Source organism: Syzygium oleosum, unplaced genomic scaffold, assembly GCF_021117445.2.
Source record: "Syzygium oleosum isolate NSW1041296 unplaced genomic scaffold, Sole_v2.1 Sole_v2.06, whole genome shotgun sequence".
Lineage (NCBI taxonomy): Eukaryota > Viridiplantae > Streptophyta > Magnoliopsida > Myrtales > Myrtaceae > Syzygium > Syzygium oleosum.
In genome coordinates this window covers 4,831,363-4,846,107 of record NW_026607490.1, presented here as the reverse complement: position 1 = coordinate 4,846,107, position 14,745 = coordinate 4,831,363, and the positions used below count along the sequence as shown (strand labels likewise).

Below are 14,745 nucleotides of genomic sequence, written 5' to 3'. Positions count from 1 at the left end.
CGCGCTCGGGGGCCTCGGTCGGGGCGCCACGCGCTCGGGTGTGGTGGACACGTGTCCCGATCGGCTTTTTGCGTCGAGCTGACTCGAAGGGCGCTTGTGGAAGGAAAGCCCGGTGTGTCCACTCGCGAGACCCGCGCTTGGGTGAAGGCCCGCCATCGCCATCGTGGCGGTGAGTGATTAGGACATGACCACGGCGGCCTCGTCGGGTGTGAGGGGAGAGAGAAGCGTTTCGGGGGAGGACGAGGACGGCGGTCGGCGGCCACCGGGCGCGGCGGATGGCGGCCGGGGCGGTGGGTGGCGGCGAGGAGATTGGGTTTCGTTGGGGGAGGAGTGCGCCGGGTTTTGTTGGATATTGCTAGAAGAGTATTTTTTCTTTTTTTAAAGAGGGTTAGCTTGGTCCATTTTTTGTGCCAGGATTTAGGCCACAATGCAAAAAATGTGTTTTTAGAACATAGAAGGTGCAAGGTGATAAAAATGCGTAAAGTGAGGATTATATATTTAGCCCCGAACTTCAGTCGAACATGTAAAAGAAATTTTAATAAGTACTAGATAATCCGACTTTTACGCCGTACGCCGACAATGTTTTACACGAGTAATCTTTAGAATATGATTGAACCTGTAAAAATGGGTTGTTGACCTATTTCTTAGCTCGTATTTGGTGAGTTATGTTAGTTATATTCATTAAATGGATCATGAATAAGTTTAGAATAATAGTGCTCGAAATAATATGTGTGTTAAATAGGTTCACAACTTACTTAGACCCAGCTCATTTATATGATTCTCTCTTGCCTCGTTTGACCAATCTCGCACTCACTCACTACCTCAGTTTGGGTATGAGTAAACCGGTTAAAATGGGTCTTAACCATGTATGACCCAATTTTGTTTAGACGAGTCACTTCAAATTTGAAGAGTCCACCCTCAATGGGTTTCAAAATTTAAAGTCTAGAATAAATTGGTCAAACGGGTTCCACTCCAACCCATCAGAGCTCAAACTCTCTTCCCTCTCCCTCTTCGCTCTCTCTTCACACTGGTCGTCGTCTTCCCCCTCCATACGCCTTAGCTTGCGCCTCAACATCTCGTTGGACGCTTCGAGTTCTTTGATCCGCTTCACCGACTTGGCAATCTTGGCAGTCTTGGAGCAGATCACGCCCTCAAGTACCTGAACGAGGGACACCATCTCTCGTACAAGCTCGTGCTCGAGGAGGGACTCGTGCTCACGAATGTCCTTGACGAATGGAATAGCTTAGAGATGTCCAGGGGCCGGGCTGGACCTGGGTGAAGGAGCGTGGTAAGTAGGCGCCGAAGGAGCGACCGAATGCCGCCTTGTGGGAGGAGCTCTCGGCTGAGCTTGGAGAGACAGCGACGACAGCTTTAGCAAATCATATCTTCTCCCTCAAGCATGCATTTGGCGGTTGTTCATGTCACTGGTGTCGTTCGCTCGTGATTTTTTGGTCTGAATCACTTTCTTAAAGTTACTCATCTTTTGTTCTCTTGGATGAGAGCTTGTTATGATTCCAATAAACAATTCCATAAGTTGGATTAAAAAGTATTTAACAAAAGTGCTATTGTAACTGTGCCAATTTTAGTTGTGTGTTAGCTAGCGCCTCTTACTTCGAGGTTTCAAAGTCTTTGGATCTTTTTTTTCTTTTTCCCCCCCCCCCTTCTTTTTTTTCTTCCTCTCTCTCTTCCCTTCTCTTCACTCTTTTTTTTCTTTTTTCTTCCCCTCAAAAGAGGTCAATTGATGACGGCGTGTCACACCGGAGTCGGCCATACACCCAAACTCCACTCTAAAACAAAACCCGACACCCGTTATCCATAAATTGGCATTAAATATATAAGTCCGTCTTCTCCGCCTCCAACCCGTCACGGACCGCCTCCGAGCACCTCAAGCGCGGCACCTGGCCCAACTTCAAGAAGCCAGAGAGAAAATGTGTTTCGTCACTTTTTGGGAGATGATAATGATGTGAGGGAAGAGAGAGAATAAAGCAGGAAAGAGAGAGAGAGAGAGAGAGAGCAGTGAGAGTGCGAAGACAGAGGAAGAGAGAGAATAAAGTAAAAAGTGAGAGAGAGAAAAGTCAGTGAGAGGTGAGCAGTAATGAACAGTGAGATTGAGGAGAGAGAGCGCGAAGGGAAGAAAACCACGTTAAAAAACCGAAATCCGAACCGATTTGAACCGAACCGAACCCAACCATTATGTTAACCAAATTCATTTATTTATTATCCGAACAAAACCGAACCAGAAAATGCATGAATTTTCGGTTCGGTTCGATTCGGTCGTATCTCGATTCGGTTTTTGGTTGGCTCTTCACACCCTACTAAATATGACGTGCTTGTACACCGGGGCGATGGAGAGGCACCCTGATATTCACGAGCGCTAGTGGAAGGAAAAAGGCACTTGGTTTATTAAACGTGGAATTCGATGATCAAAAGTTTCTCAAGACTTGGACCCTTCAACAATGAACAAGCATGACCGGCCCAAGCGCAGATACAACGGGCCAGTGAATGAATCAGTTTCAGTGTCGGATCTACAGCTTGCTTCCGTGGGCCAAGCCTAGCATCAAAAGAATTTGCATGCATGTATCTAAAAGAAGGGTGAGAGTTTGCACATATCCAAACCCGTGACCTAATTTAATATTTTTGTACTAAGTACCTTTCTTTTGAAAAAATCCCAGTTCAATCCATGTGGGTTCGTGATTGGGAACCCTTTTCCCCTTATGCGTGCCGTGCCGTGCCACGCCACGCGCCAAATATTGGTTGGAAATCGATTGGAAAGCAATTCAGGGTACATTTATAAAATAAAAATCTCATTACAGATTGAGCTAAATTCAATGACCCGGTTGTAAGACGTGTCGAGATTCAGTGACTAGTTGGGTAACCGAGGACCATAAATTGGGGGGAAAAGCCTAGCAAACACATACATAGTAAAAAGGAGCTAGATATAGGATCGAATGGGGTACAATTTATAGCCCTTCAGTCCAATTCCAACGTACAGTTGCCATGTCCATTCAAGTTCTTATTGTATTCACCATTTTACAGGTGGTCCAGTCGCAGACAAACAACACGCATTGGCCGGGCACTCAACTTTGGAAGATGCCACCAGCTGACTGGTCGCTTTATAAAACAAGCCAAAAACATCGCTGCATATGCAAATTTTTGTGGAGCATTAAGCTTGTTAATTGGAATTACTTTAGGGCTAATCAAAGCTTAAAGGGCTCTGCCTTTCATGCTGCCTATGGGAATGGATTTGTACCATCAAAAGCCAAAACTTTAGGAGGCATATATATCTGCACTTCACCACCTTTCAATTCACCATCATCATGCAGGAACTCTTTCTTTAATGTCCTTTACTAAATCATGCAACATGGATTTAACTAGGAAGCAAAGGATTCGTCCCAAGAGCATATTCTTGTCGCGTTCATACGACAAAGAAGCCCTGCAAGTGCATGCTATATATTAACTATATTGATCAGGAGTGCTTCTCTCGAGACCTTATTCAGTCAGTACAATAAGCGGATCAGCAACCACTAATGTTGCCTCGAAACATATGAATCTTAATTAAGAAGTAAAAGAATAACACAATCATTTTGAAGGAGATTGAATAGTTCACTGAATAGTAGAAGTTTTTCCTTTTATGGGACAACTTTTCTTGAGCTATGTGTCATCGATACATTGCAAGTCGATGTTCCAAATGAGGTCTTATCGACGATTGCCCTGAGGCCGAGCGGACTTGTTTACTTGACCATGTATCATCCTTCCATGTTTTATCACTGTTCTTGGAAGTAATCAGAGTTAATTTAAGTCTCTGATTTGACAAGATCCCAGTCCCTCGTCGTTGGAAATGTGGGTAGGAAACTGGGTTAGTCTGATTTGCATCCATGCAATGTTGCTGGATAATCCTGATTACCAAACCATATATTCTCAACTTAACTAGTTAAACTTACTAATTTACAATTTGCTTGAAAGGGCAACGGACTACCACACAAGTACATCTCAATACTAATTTTGACATATCTTAGCACATTATGCTCACAACAAAGATTTCTCTCATATATTCAAGACCATGTCAAAAGATACTTCATGAAGTGATTGATCCAAGACGAGGGATGGCACGGCAAACCAATGGGTTCTTCATCTCCAGGGAAAGCCTCAAGCATTCTGAAAGATCCACAGGCTTTGTTGGAACCCATTCGAACTGATGAAGAAGCCGCGCTAGCCATAGCTGCACCACAGCCAACCCCATCATCCTGCCGGGGCACACCCTCCTGCCCGAGCCGAATGGAGCCAGCCTCATGTCCGAGCCCATGACCGACACGTCCTCCTCGATGAACCGGTCGGGCCTAAAGGCCCACGGGTCCTTCCATATGGTTGGGTCGTGGGTTATGGCCCACATGTTGACCATCGCCGTAGTGCCAGCCGGGACAAAGGTCTTGCCCACGTGGACGTCATGGATTGCCAGGCGAGCCCACGAGAGAAGCGGACCGGGGGGGTGCATCCGGAGGGCTTCCTTCACTATAGCTTGGAGGTAAGGCAGGTTCGGGATGTCCGAGTCTCGTACATGCCGATCTCGATCAGCATGCATGTCGAGCTCTTGCTGGGCTCTAGCTTGGATCTCTGGGTGTAGAACCATTCTCGCCATGATCCACTCGAGAAGAATAGCAACCGTATCCGTCCCACGAAATATCATCTCCTATGATGAATTGCAAACTATGAGTCATCGATCATTAACACCATTTTCATTTGACATGACATGCTAAACTTAACATTCTTGTCGAATTGGACATAAATATCAACATTCTTTCTCATCTATTACTCATGGTAGACTGTAGAAATATCTTTTGCTGAACATAGGAAAAGTTCATATAGAATAATGAACTTGACATATGCAAATCTTTTCTTTAAATGGGTCGATCCATATAACTAATTTAAGAATATATCATTGAAACTCAATCATGGTTTCGATAAGACATCGAGATTCCGTCTGCTGTTGCACCATGTTAAACCTAGACTGAGGTTATTTTGCAGAGAAAAAGGAGAAGGTATTGCATGAAAATGAATACCGGGTGCCTCTAGACAACCTACGTACGAGAGGACAGACATTCACAGTGAGTGGTGTCTTGTCGAAACGATTCGGTCTCGACCCTATAAAAAGCATCTAGCCTTTAAAAAAAAGAAGAGGGTCTGCGAGAGCTGTTTTACTCGTCTTTAGATTGGACTTTGACTTGACTTCATGATTAAAGATTGTATTCACGTACAACCCCATGCATATAAACAAAGAAAATCTGAGCCTATAAAGCGGAAAGTGTCAAGAATGAAGAACAAGGAACGCCAGACACGAGGAGTCTTTTCTTTCTAAAGAAAGAAAGCTAAAGGGGACAGGTAACGTCAATCATCGGTCAACCCATCCAATGATGCTTCACAGCAGCAATTGATTTTTGTAAGTAATTTTTCTTGAATATGTAACTTAATTACACATTATTTTGTTTAACAATCTCAACATCTCGAGCATTAATCTAATTTTCTCTTTGGAAAAGGAAGATTCTGTGAGTTGTAAAGTTCCTTTCCTTTTCCCTTTCTATTCATTGACTATTTTCTTTAGAGCCTAAAGGCATTTTTCGAGAGTTCAACTAATTATGAATGATAAATGTATATTTACAATGATTAGCTTGTGAAATTGGGCAAACATGGAAAGTTCAAAAGCAGCTTATTGAGAGGTTATGGCCCGCTTGAAGTTGCTCATTTTCTACTCTCTTTTTTTTTTTTTAAATTTGAAAATGAAAAATATCATTCTAGTTCTATGTTTTTTTTGCTAGAAACTATCATTCTAGTTCTAAATTTCAAAGAAATACAAACAAATCATATGCAAATTTAAAGGATAATATCCATAAATTTCATGGTTCAAGCTAACTAAAAGTCAAAGTACATGATTTAGAAAAAGCAAAAACAACTTTAAAAAGTCATAAATCAGTTTACAGTGCCTAATGCATATCAAGTGAGTTTTACTATAGCTTCTCCTAAAGTACCTAAATGGACATGTAACATGGTTAAAACTTCTAGTGGAAACCAATACTTTCACACATATGCCATGTAATATATATACCTTTATGAATTTTTTGCGGAGCTTTTTTTGCATGATTCTTCGTTTTCTAGTTATATACTTATGTGTAAAAAAGGAGTAATTATTTGCATTTGCTTGCATATGCACTGAAAAAAATAATAGCATATTGAGTCTACTGCAAGTCTCGCGTGAATTTCATCGGATCTAAACACGATGGCCCATCAAATTCAGCTATTCAGAGCATATGCATCAGATCGTGGTACTATGAGTGCTCTTGTGCAATGAACCTCGGAAGCAAGAGTGATCTGGAAATATGTAAAGATCGAGAAATTAAAACCATCCTTACCCACAAAACAGCAACCATGTCAGAATCACTCAACCGGTCCTCCTGAGGCAAAGATAGCAAGGCACTGAGAAAATCATTGCCGCCATGAAAAACCCCGCCTCTTCTCCTTTCTTCGACGATCTGACCCACCAAGCTCTTGACCTTAATGGCAAGCTCATGACACCTTCTCTTCACGCCATGAAAGTCCAAGAACCTCAGTGGAATATGATCCTCCCAGTTGAATTTCGCTATCAACTCATACCCTTCTCCGACCATATGGCTCAGCAGCATCTCCCTCTCCAGCCCTATCTCACTCCCAAACACACTCACCAGCATGTTCCTTTGAGAGCCCCCTTGCAACACCCCCCTCAGTTCCACAAACCCTCTCTCCCCCATCTCCCTCCGCACCCCCGCTGACATTTCCCCAGCCACGCACCCCCGGAGCTCCGCGAGGCCGCCGACCCTCCTCGGGGAGAACATGTGGCTCATTGCGACGTGGCGGAGGTGGCGCCAGTACGTCCCCGAGGGGGCGAACCCGATGGCCCGCTCGAACATGAGCGAGCGGACCGATTCCTTCACGGGGCGGTTTGAGAAGGCCGAGTGGTGGAGGATTTCCTTGGCGGTGTCGGGGTCGCTGCTGATGATCACCGGGGTCGGGCCGAGGCTAAGCGCCATGAGGCGCTTCGCCCCGAGCGAAGTCGCCATGGAAGCTAGTTTCCTGTGAGCTAGTGAAGAAGCCATTTGGGGTATGCTTCCCACAACAGGCCAACCGATCGGTCCCTTGAGCTTCGAGTGACCTCCATGGCGGTGATTCCTCCATGCAAAGCCACCGGGGACCAAAAGGTAGTGCAACAAGGAAGGGAAGAGAGAGAGTAGGGAGAGAACAAGGGGAGGATACGACGATTGGCCTAAAGCGAAAGAGGAGAAAATCAACAAGAAAGCGAGTTTCACTAGCAAGAGGATGTTCATTATTGTTAATTTTGGTTGATAGGTATAAGAAGATGTGAGGGCGAGAGAGTGAGAGACGGTTTGATTAAAGCTGATCTTTAGACAGACCGCTCGCAGAATTGTCTAGAGATGGACGTTTTTTCGAGTGAGGATGGCATGTGAGAATCAGTTTGTATTTATAGAGTAGGCGGAAAGTGATTGCGGGTTAATTGCCGGGTTAGTTTCCGTAACCAGGGTTAGTGTCCTCATGCCTTCGTGTTTTCTTCTTCTCCAGAGTCATTGGAATCTTGTCAAGGATATGGTAGAATAACAACGCCGGATATCTAAAATTCTAAAGTATGGGTCGTGAAGTTAATTCATAAAGTGATGCAATGAATTCACGACTAATCTATTATCAACTCGTCTGACTATGCTTTTCTCTCGTGCCTTTCTTCGTGCCAGGCGATACCGATACGCTTGACATTCGAACTAGATTGAGCTATCCCGTTTAAGGGTTGACTCTAATTCATGTTGAAATGCAAAATATACACGCGACCAACTTGGCCAAAAGCATCGTTCATCATATGGATCAAGCATACAAGAAATCAGCTAGAATAGAGTACTTGATACTTGGCCAAAGTAATCGCACAGGCTTTAACATGTAAATTCATGTGGAGATGATTTGATTAGAACATACCGCTAATGCTCGGTGATAAATTGTTTTTATGATCGATACACATTGTCGACACATTCCTGATGTTAGATTGAGTTTCAGGGGGAAAAATGGTTTATTCGACTCTTGCGATAGAATGATATGCACCGTTCGCCGATCATATCACATTTTGAGAAGCACACTCGAAACAAAGGAAAAAAGAAGAGAGGAAAGAGAAAGCGAGGCAGGAGAAAATGCATCAACGTGACGTAACGACATGATATCGAATCAAAAGGACATTGGTGCCTTTCTGGACAATCAGTGTGGCTTCATCTTTTTGGAGTGCTCTGAACCACGAATTGGCCACGTTCGGAATGAGCGAGATCACGACCCCGATACGCCATCATCGCGGTGAGGGACCATGATTCTCTGCTTCCCCATTGCAATGTAAGCACGTTGTGTCTTCGCTTTTTTATGCCATTTCAGTGCTGCACCAGCTCGTATGGCCTTTAACTCCGCACCAGACACGTTGGTCTCGCATCCATCGGACCCTCTTCTTTTCCCATTATTGGTCGATCCAAAGGGGTTATCTCATCGTACTACATGTGTTCCTTTATCCAATTGGTAAGTTCCTTCCAACATAAGAATGTATGGTAACATCAGACACCTTTTGCTTCAAGTGGCTTCATTGATGAGCTATAATAGATTATTGCCAATGATATATTAAGCCCAACGTGTCGGCGTAGATCATTGAACTTCATGAGCGGTCTGGAGAGCCCAGTCCAACAAAACATCTTGTAGACTGTAGAGGAATATTTTCAAGAAATAAATGGTCGGCACGAAAGACTTTTAATTGCTATTTTTGAGTTTTATTTAGCGTGAAACACCTGAATTTTTTTTCAAAATTCAGTGACCCAATTGCAAAATTCATTTAATTTTCATTTCCATAGTACAGCAATTTAATGTCCCAAATTTTCAAAAAAGTCATAAATCTATTGCACTTTTGCCAATTCAATCTCAAAACCTTTCAATTTTGCCAATTGAAATCTAAATATTTTTACGTTTTGCCAATTGAATCCATCTAACCAATTTTAGCTGTAAATCGATAAAACGGACGTCAGCCGTTCTACGTGGTACGACCGACGCTGACATAGACACTTTTTAATTATATTTTAATATATTTCTAAGTTTTTAAGTATGTTTTTATCTTTTCTTCTTTCTTCTTTATTTCCTTTTCTTTTTCTTCTTTCAAGCCCAGCAAGGGCCACTAGTCAACCCTCGCCAGCCGCGAAGCCCTCGCCTGATGCCGGGGAGGGTGGGCTGGTGACTCTCGCCGGACTTGATAGAAAAAAAGGAAAAAAAAGAAAGAAAAAGAAAAAAGAAAAGAAAATAATTATAATAAAGTTCAAATTTTTTATATTTATAAAATAATTACCTACGTCAGTTCTGGCCATCTCACATGGCACTATTAGCATCAACGTCAGCGATTTTCGGTTAAAATTGATCGGATAGACTCAATTAGCAAAATATAAAAATGTTAAAGATTCAATTAGCAAAATTGAAAAGTTTATGACTAAATTGGCAAAAGTGCAATAGGTTTAAGACTTTTTGGACAATTATCCCATAAACCATACTTAAAATATTCAAAGCACCCTCCGATGGTCCAACACCCCCCCTCTCTCTTTTGGCCAAGTTAGCATGCTCCAACCTTTGTTGCCTTGCACCCAGCACAAATGAAAATTTAATCCAGCTATATATGCAATGCGGCCAACAAAAATATGTTATGTATACAATATAGCTAGCGCATCAAACATCGTTCGCTAAATGCCTTCACCACATCAATCCATAAGAAGATAATTTTTAAAAAGAAAACATAACCGGAACACCAAAAGCTATGACAACACAAAACAAAGTTCACAGAATCAAATCCTCTTCCCTGACCAAAGCACATCCTATACTCAAAAAACAGCATTAAAGCACTGAACAATTGAGGCTCTAAAACTGTGTGAAGATTTCAAGCTTATACAGTCAATCACCTGACTGTAGAGAGACCACATGACAAAATCTGGGAATATATGCAACATGGCCAGCACAAATACGTTATGTATACAATATAGCTAGCGCATCAGACATCATTCGCTAAATGCCTCCACCACATCAATACATAAGAAGACAATTCTTAAAAAGAAAACACAACCGGAACACCAAAAGCTATGACAACACGAAACAAAGTTCATAGAACCAAATCCTCTTCCCTGACCAAAGCACATCCTATGCTCAAAAAACAGTATGAAAGCATCGATCAACTAAGGCTGTAAAACTGTGTAAAGATTTCAAGCTTACACACTCAATCACCTAACTGTAGAGAGACCACATGACAAAATCCAGGAATATATGCAACATGGCCAGTACAAATATGTTATGTATACAATATAGCTAGCGCATCAGACATCGTTCGCTAAATGCCTCTACCACAACAATCCATAAGAAGATAATTCTTAAAAAGAAAACACAACCGGAACACCAAAAGCTATGACAACACGAAACAAAGTTCACAGAATCAAATCCTCTTCCCTGACCAAAGCACATCTGATGTAGAACAGTTAGCCTGTGATTATCTTGAAGAATGTAATCGCCGTAATCGCCGGAAATCTAGGCAGTTTTTCTGATTAGGCAGTTTTTTTACTTTAGGCAATTTCCAATTATCAATATTTCGTTTGATTTTATTAGATAAGATTTGATTTGATTTTATTAGATTAGATTTGATTTGATTTGATTAGATAAGATTAGATTTGATTTGCTTTGATGTTATCTTCATTAATTCGGATATCTTTAGGAGTCCTATTATTATAAAAGGACGTCCAGCTTTGTATTCAGATCATTATGAAATTGAATTGAATTCCAGTCGAATCGTGGAAGAGTTTGCCAAGTTATCGCTTCTTTCTGCGTCATTTGGTATCAGAGCAGGTTTCTCCTGTGACGATGGTGAATAACGTGAATGTCAATCTCCCCGCTGCTGAGGGCCATGAGAACGAGCCTATTACGCGAGCTGAGTTCAATCAGTTCGTGGATCAAACCGATCGGAGGTTTCAAGAGATCCTTGATGCCATCCAGCGTTTGTCCACAAACCATGCGCCTGGCAATCTTCCAGCCGAGCGAATTCCTGTTGTTCGTGATCCCGAAGATGCTATGGGGCGTGGAGGAATTCCCCGACAAAGGTGTCAAGACTATGTCGAGGATACGGAAGATGAAGACGATGATTTCCAGGAGATGTAGATTCGTGGTGGTCACCGATACAGGGGATTCCAGGAGGAGCATGTTCGTGGGAATCGACGTCAGGGAGGATATCGACGAGATCCTGAGCAGTATCAACTAAAGGTAGATCTCCCTACTTTCAATGGGAATTTGGATATTGAAGATTTCCTTGATTGGCTTTGGGAGGTCGAAAAATTCTTCGACGCTATGGATATTGACGAGGATCGCCAAGTGAAACTTGTGGCGTACAAGTTGAAGGGTGGCGCTTCAGCTTGGTGGGAACAGACTCAATTGACGCGACGTCGACAAGGCAAGGCTCCTATTCGATCTTGGGGTCAGATGAAACAGAAGTTGAAGAAGAGGTTCCTCCCAACGGACTATGAGCAACTGTTATTTCAGCAATTCCAGAATTGCCGACAATCGAATAGATCGGTCCAAGCTTATACGGAAGAGTTCCTTCGACTCTCCGCTCGCAATAACTTGGATGAGTCCGAGGCACAACAAACTACTAGGTACATTAATGGTTTACGACTTAATATCCAGGATCGGGTTTCTTTGCATCGACTATTCTCTGTCGAAGATGCCCAGGATATGGCTCGAAAAATTGAGATGCAATTGGAGAGGACTAGCCCTAATACCCGTGGTAGCAATTATTCGGGTCGTGGGTCATTCGGGAAAGGAAGACAACCTGATGTTGCAAGTTCTAGTCAACAAACACCTGATTCGAGCCGAGTTCCAGGGGGTACTAGTGGGACGCCTAAGGAAGCAGTCGCAACAAGCAATCGCACTCTCAATCCGAATACCCAGAATCCATGTGCCAAGCCCCAACCGATCAGGTGTTACAAGTATAACGAGTTGGGCCATCGTTCCAGCGATTGTCCTCGTCGTAGAATGGCCAATATCGTTGAACATGACGAAGATGTGTATGAGGAAGATTGGGAAAATGAAGAAGAAGTGGGAGTGGAAGATGAAGTGGGCGAGCAAGTTAATTGTGTAGTGCGTCGTCTATTGCTTACTCCGCGGACAGAAGATACCCAGCGGAATCAGCTTTTCCGCGCTCGCTGTACTGTTAATGACAAAGTATGCGATATCATTATTGACAGCGAAAGTTGCGAGAACATAGTGTCAAAGGCCTTGGTGCATCACTTGCAACTAAAGACGGAGCCACATCCCGCGCCCTACACGATTGGGTGGATACGCAAGGGAGCAGAACTTAAGGTAAACCAATTATGCCGTTTACCTATTTCGAACGGGAAATCATACTATTGTCTGTGATGTTGTGGAGATGGATGCGTGTCATGTTTTACTGGGTCAGCCATGGCAATATGATGTTGATGCTATACACCGAGCTAGGGAGAATACGTATTCTTTTGTGTGGAAAAGGACTAAAATTACTTTGAGACTGAAGAGTAATTCCCCTCAGATTGTGAAGAAGCAGAATGTAGGGGTTATAATGAACATCCGAAAGCGTGAAGGGATGTATATGATTGTGGACAAGGGCGACCAGCAAGTTATGGTTCGTGTTCCCGACATTCTTAAGCCCTTATTAAAGGTATTCAGTGATGTTATGCCTGAGGATTTACCTGACGGATTACCTCCTTTGAGGGATATCCAGCATGAGATTGATTTTCTTCCAGGAGCTAGTCTTCCTAATTTGCCGCATTATCGGATGAATCCGAAGGAGAATCAGATTCTACAGGGGCAGGTGGGAGATCTCCTTCGAAAGGGCTTCTTGCGTGAAAGCAAAAGTCCATGTGCAGTTCCTGCGCTTCTCACGCCAAAGAAAGACAGCACCATGCGTATGTGTGTAGATAGTCGTGCCATTAACCGGATTACTGTCAAGTATAGGTTTCCGATTCCACGACTTGATGATATGCTAGACAGACTTGCTGGATCACAGATTTTTACGAAGATCGACCTTCGAAGCGGATACCACCAAGTTCACATCCGTCCTGGCGACGAATGGAAAACGGCCTTCAAGACAAGTGCGGGTTTGTACGAATGGCTTGTCATGCCGTTTGGACTCACTAACGCGCCTAGTAATTTCATGCGTTTGATGACTCAGGTTCTCAAACCTTTTCTTGAACGCCTCTTGTTTTTAGGTTTTGTTGTTGGTGCGGATGGACTTCACGTTGATGCAGATAAGGTGGCCGTGATTTGCAATTGGCCAGTTCCAAAGAATGTTGGCGAGGCTCGAAGTTTCCATGGCCTTGCAACATTATATAGGCGTTTCATTCGAGATTTCAGTACTATTATGGCCCCGATCACTAACTATTTAAAAAAGGGCAAATTCCATTGGGGAGATGAAGCTTCGGCCAGTTTTACTCTTATAAAAGAAAAGCTCTCCACGGCGCCGGTATTGATGCTCCCTGATTTTGAGAAAGTGTTCGAGCTGGACTATGATGCTTCCGGTGTTGGGATTGGCGCTGTCCTTTCCCAAGAAGGTAAGCCTATAGCCTTCTTTAGTGAAAAACTTAATGAAGTTCGTCAGCGTTGGTCGACGTATGAGCAGGAATATTATGCTGTCGTGCGAGCTATAAAGCATTGGCAGTCCTATCTTTATCAGCAGGAATTTGTTGTTAACACCGATCATCATGCTCTTAAATATATCAAGAGTCAGAAGCACTTAAATCGAATGCATGCGCGATAGGTTTCTTTTCTGGAGCAATTTAATTTTGTGCTTTGTCACAAAGCAGGCCATTTAAATAAAGTGGCAGATGCGCTGAGTCGACGTACTGCGACACTCATGACCATGCGCACTGATGTTGTCGGTTTTGATCACCTATGTTCTCTTTATCCTGCGGATGATGATTTTGGCGAGATATGGGAGAAGTGTTCTGAAACAGGTTGTCATGGCGATATGATAATCCAAGAAAAATTCTTGTTCTTTGGCAATAGATTATGCATTCCTCGTGGTTCCTTGCGTGAACAACTCATTCGAGAGCTTCATGGTGGTACTCTTGGCAGACATTTGGGGTGAGATAAAACTGTAGCCTTGGTGGAGGAGCAGTACTATTGGCCTCAACTGAAGCGAGACGTGAGGCGATTTGTCAATAAATGCTACATTTGTCAGACCGCTAAGGGCCACTCTCAGAACACTGGTCTTTATACCCCATTGCCTATTCCTTCGGGTCCTTGGGTAGACATATCGATGGACTTCGTGTTGGGACTTCCTCGCACTCAACGGAGTTTAGATTCTGTTTTCGTGGTGGTTGACCGGTTTTCGAAGATAGCGCACTTCATCCCTTGTAAGAAAACTTCGGATGCTTCGCATGTGGCAAGTTTATTCTTTCGTGAAGTAGTCCGTCTCCATGGTGTGCCGAAGACAATCACTTTCGATCGTGATACGAAATTTCTGAGCCATTTTTGGCGTACTTTATGGCGTTTGTTTGGGACTGATTTACAGTATAGTAGTTCTTTTCATCCCCAAACGGATGGTCAGACGGAAGTTGTGAATCGTACTATGGCGGATATCATTCGCTGCCTCTGCAGTGATATGCCTAAGCAATGGGACCGGTATCTTGCTCATGC

General features: G+C 43.3%; 1 protein-coding gene across 1 annotated transcript; it reads right to left on the bottom strand.

The window, feature by feature from the left end:
• Positions 1-3,923: 3,923 nt before the first annotated feature.
• LOC115680294 (cytochrome P450 78A5-like) lies at positions 3,924-7,581 on the bottom strand. The gene is made up of 2 exons (XM_030604095.2): positions 6,402-7,581; positions 3,924-4,687 (listed from the first exon to the last, which is right to left on the bottom strand). The coding sequence occupies exons 1-2, from the start codon at positions 7,347-7,349 to the stop codon at positions 4,076-4,078; spliced, it is 1,560 nt and encodes a 519-aa protein (XP_030459955.2). The 5' UTR covers positions 7,350-7,581; the 3' UTR covers positions 3,924-4,075.
• Between the last annotated feature and the right edge of the window lie 7,164 nt (positions 7,582-14,745).

What these genes read in the sequence shown, in the direction of transcription:
- LOC115680294 (XM_030604095.2), bottom strand. Translation starts at nt 7,349, where the DNA reads ATGAACATCCTCTTGCTAGTGAAACTCGCTTTCTTGTTGATTTTCTCC. An exon ending in ACATGGTTGCTGTTTTGTGG is followed by an intron (nt 4,688 to 6,401) that starts GTAAGGATGGTT and finishes AATTCATCATAG; the next exon opens with GAGATGATATTTCGTGGGAC.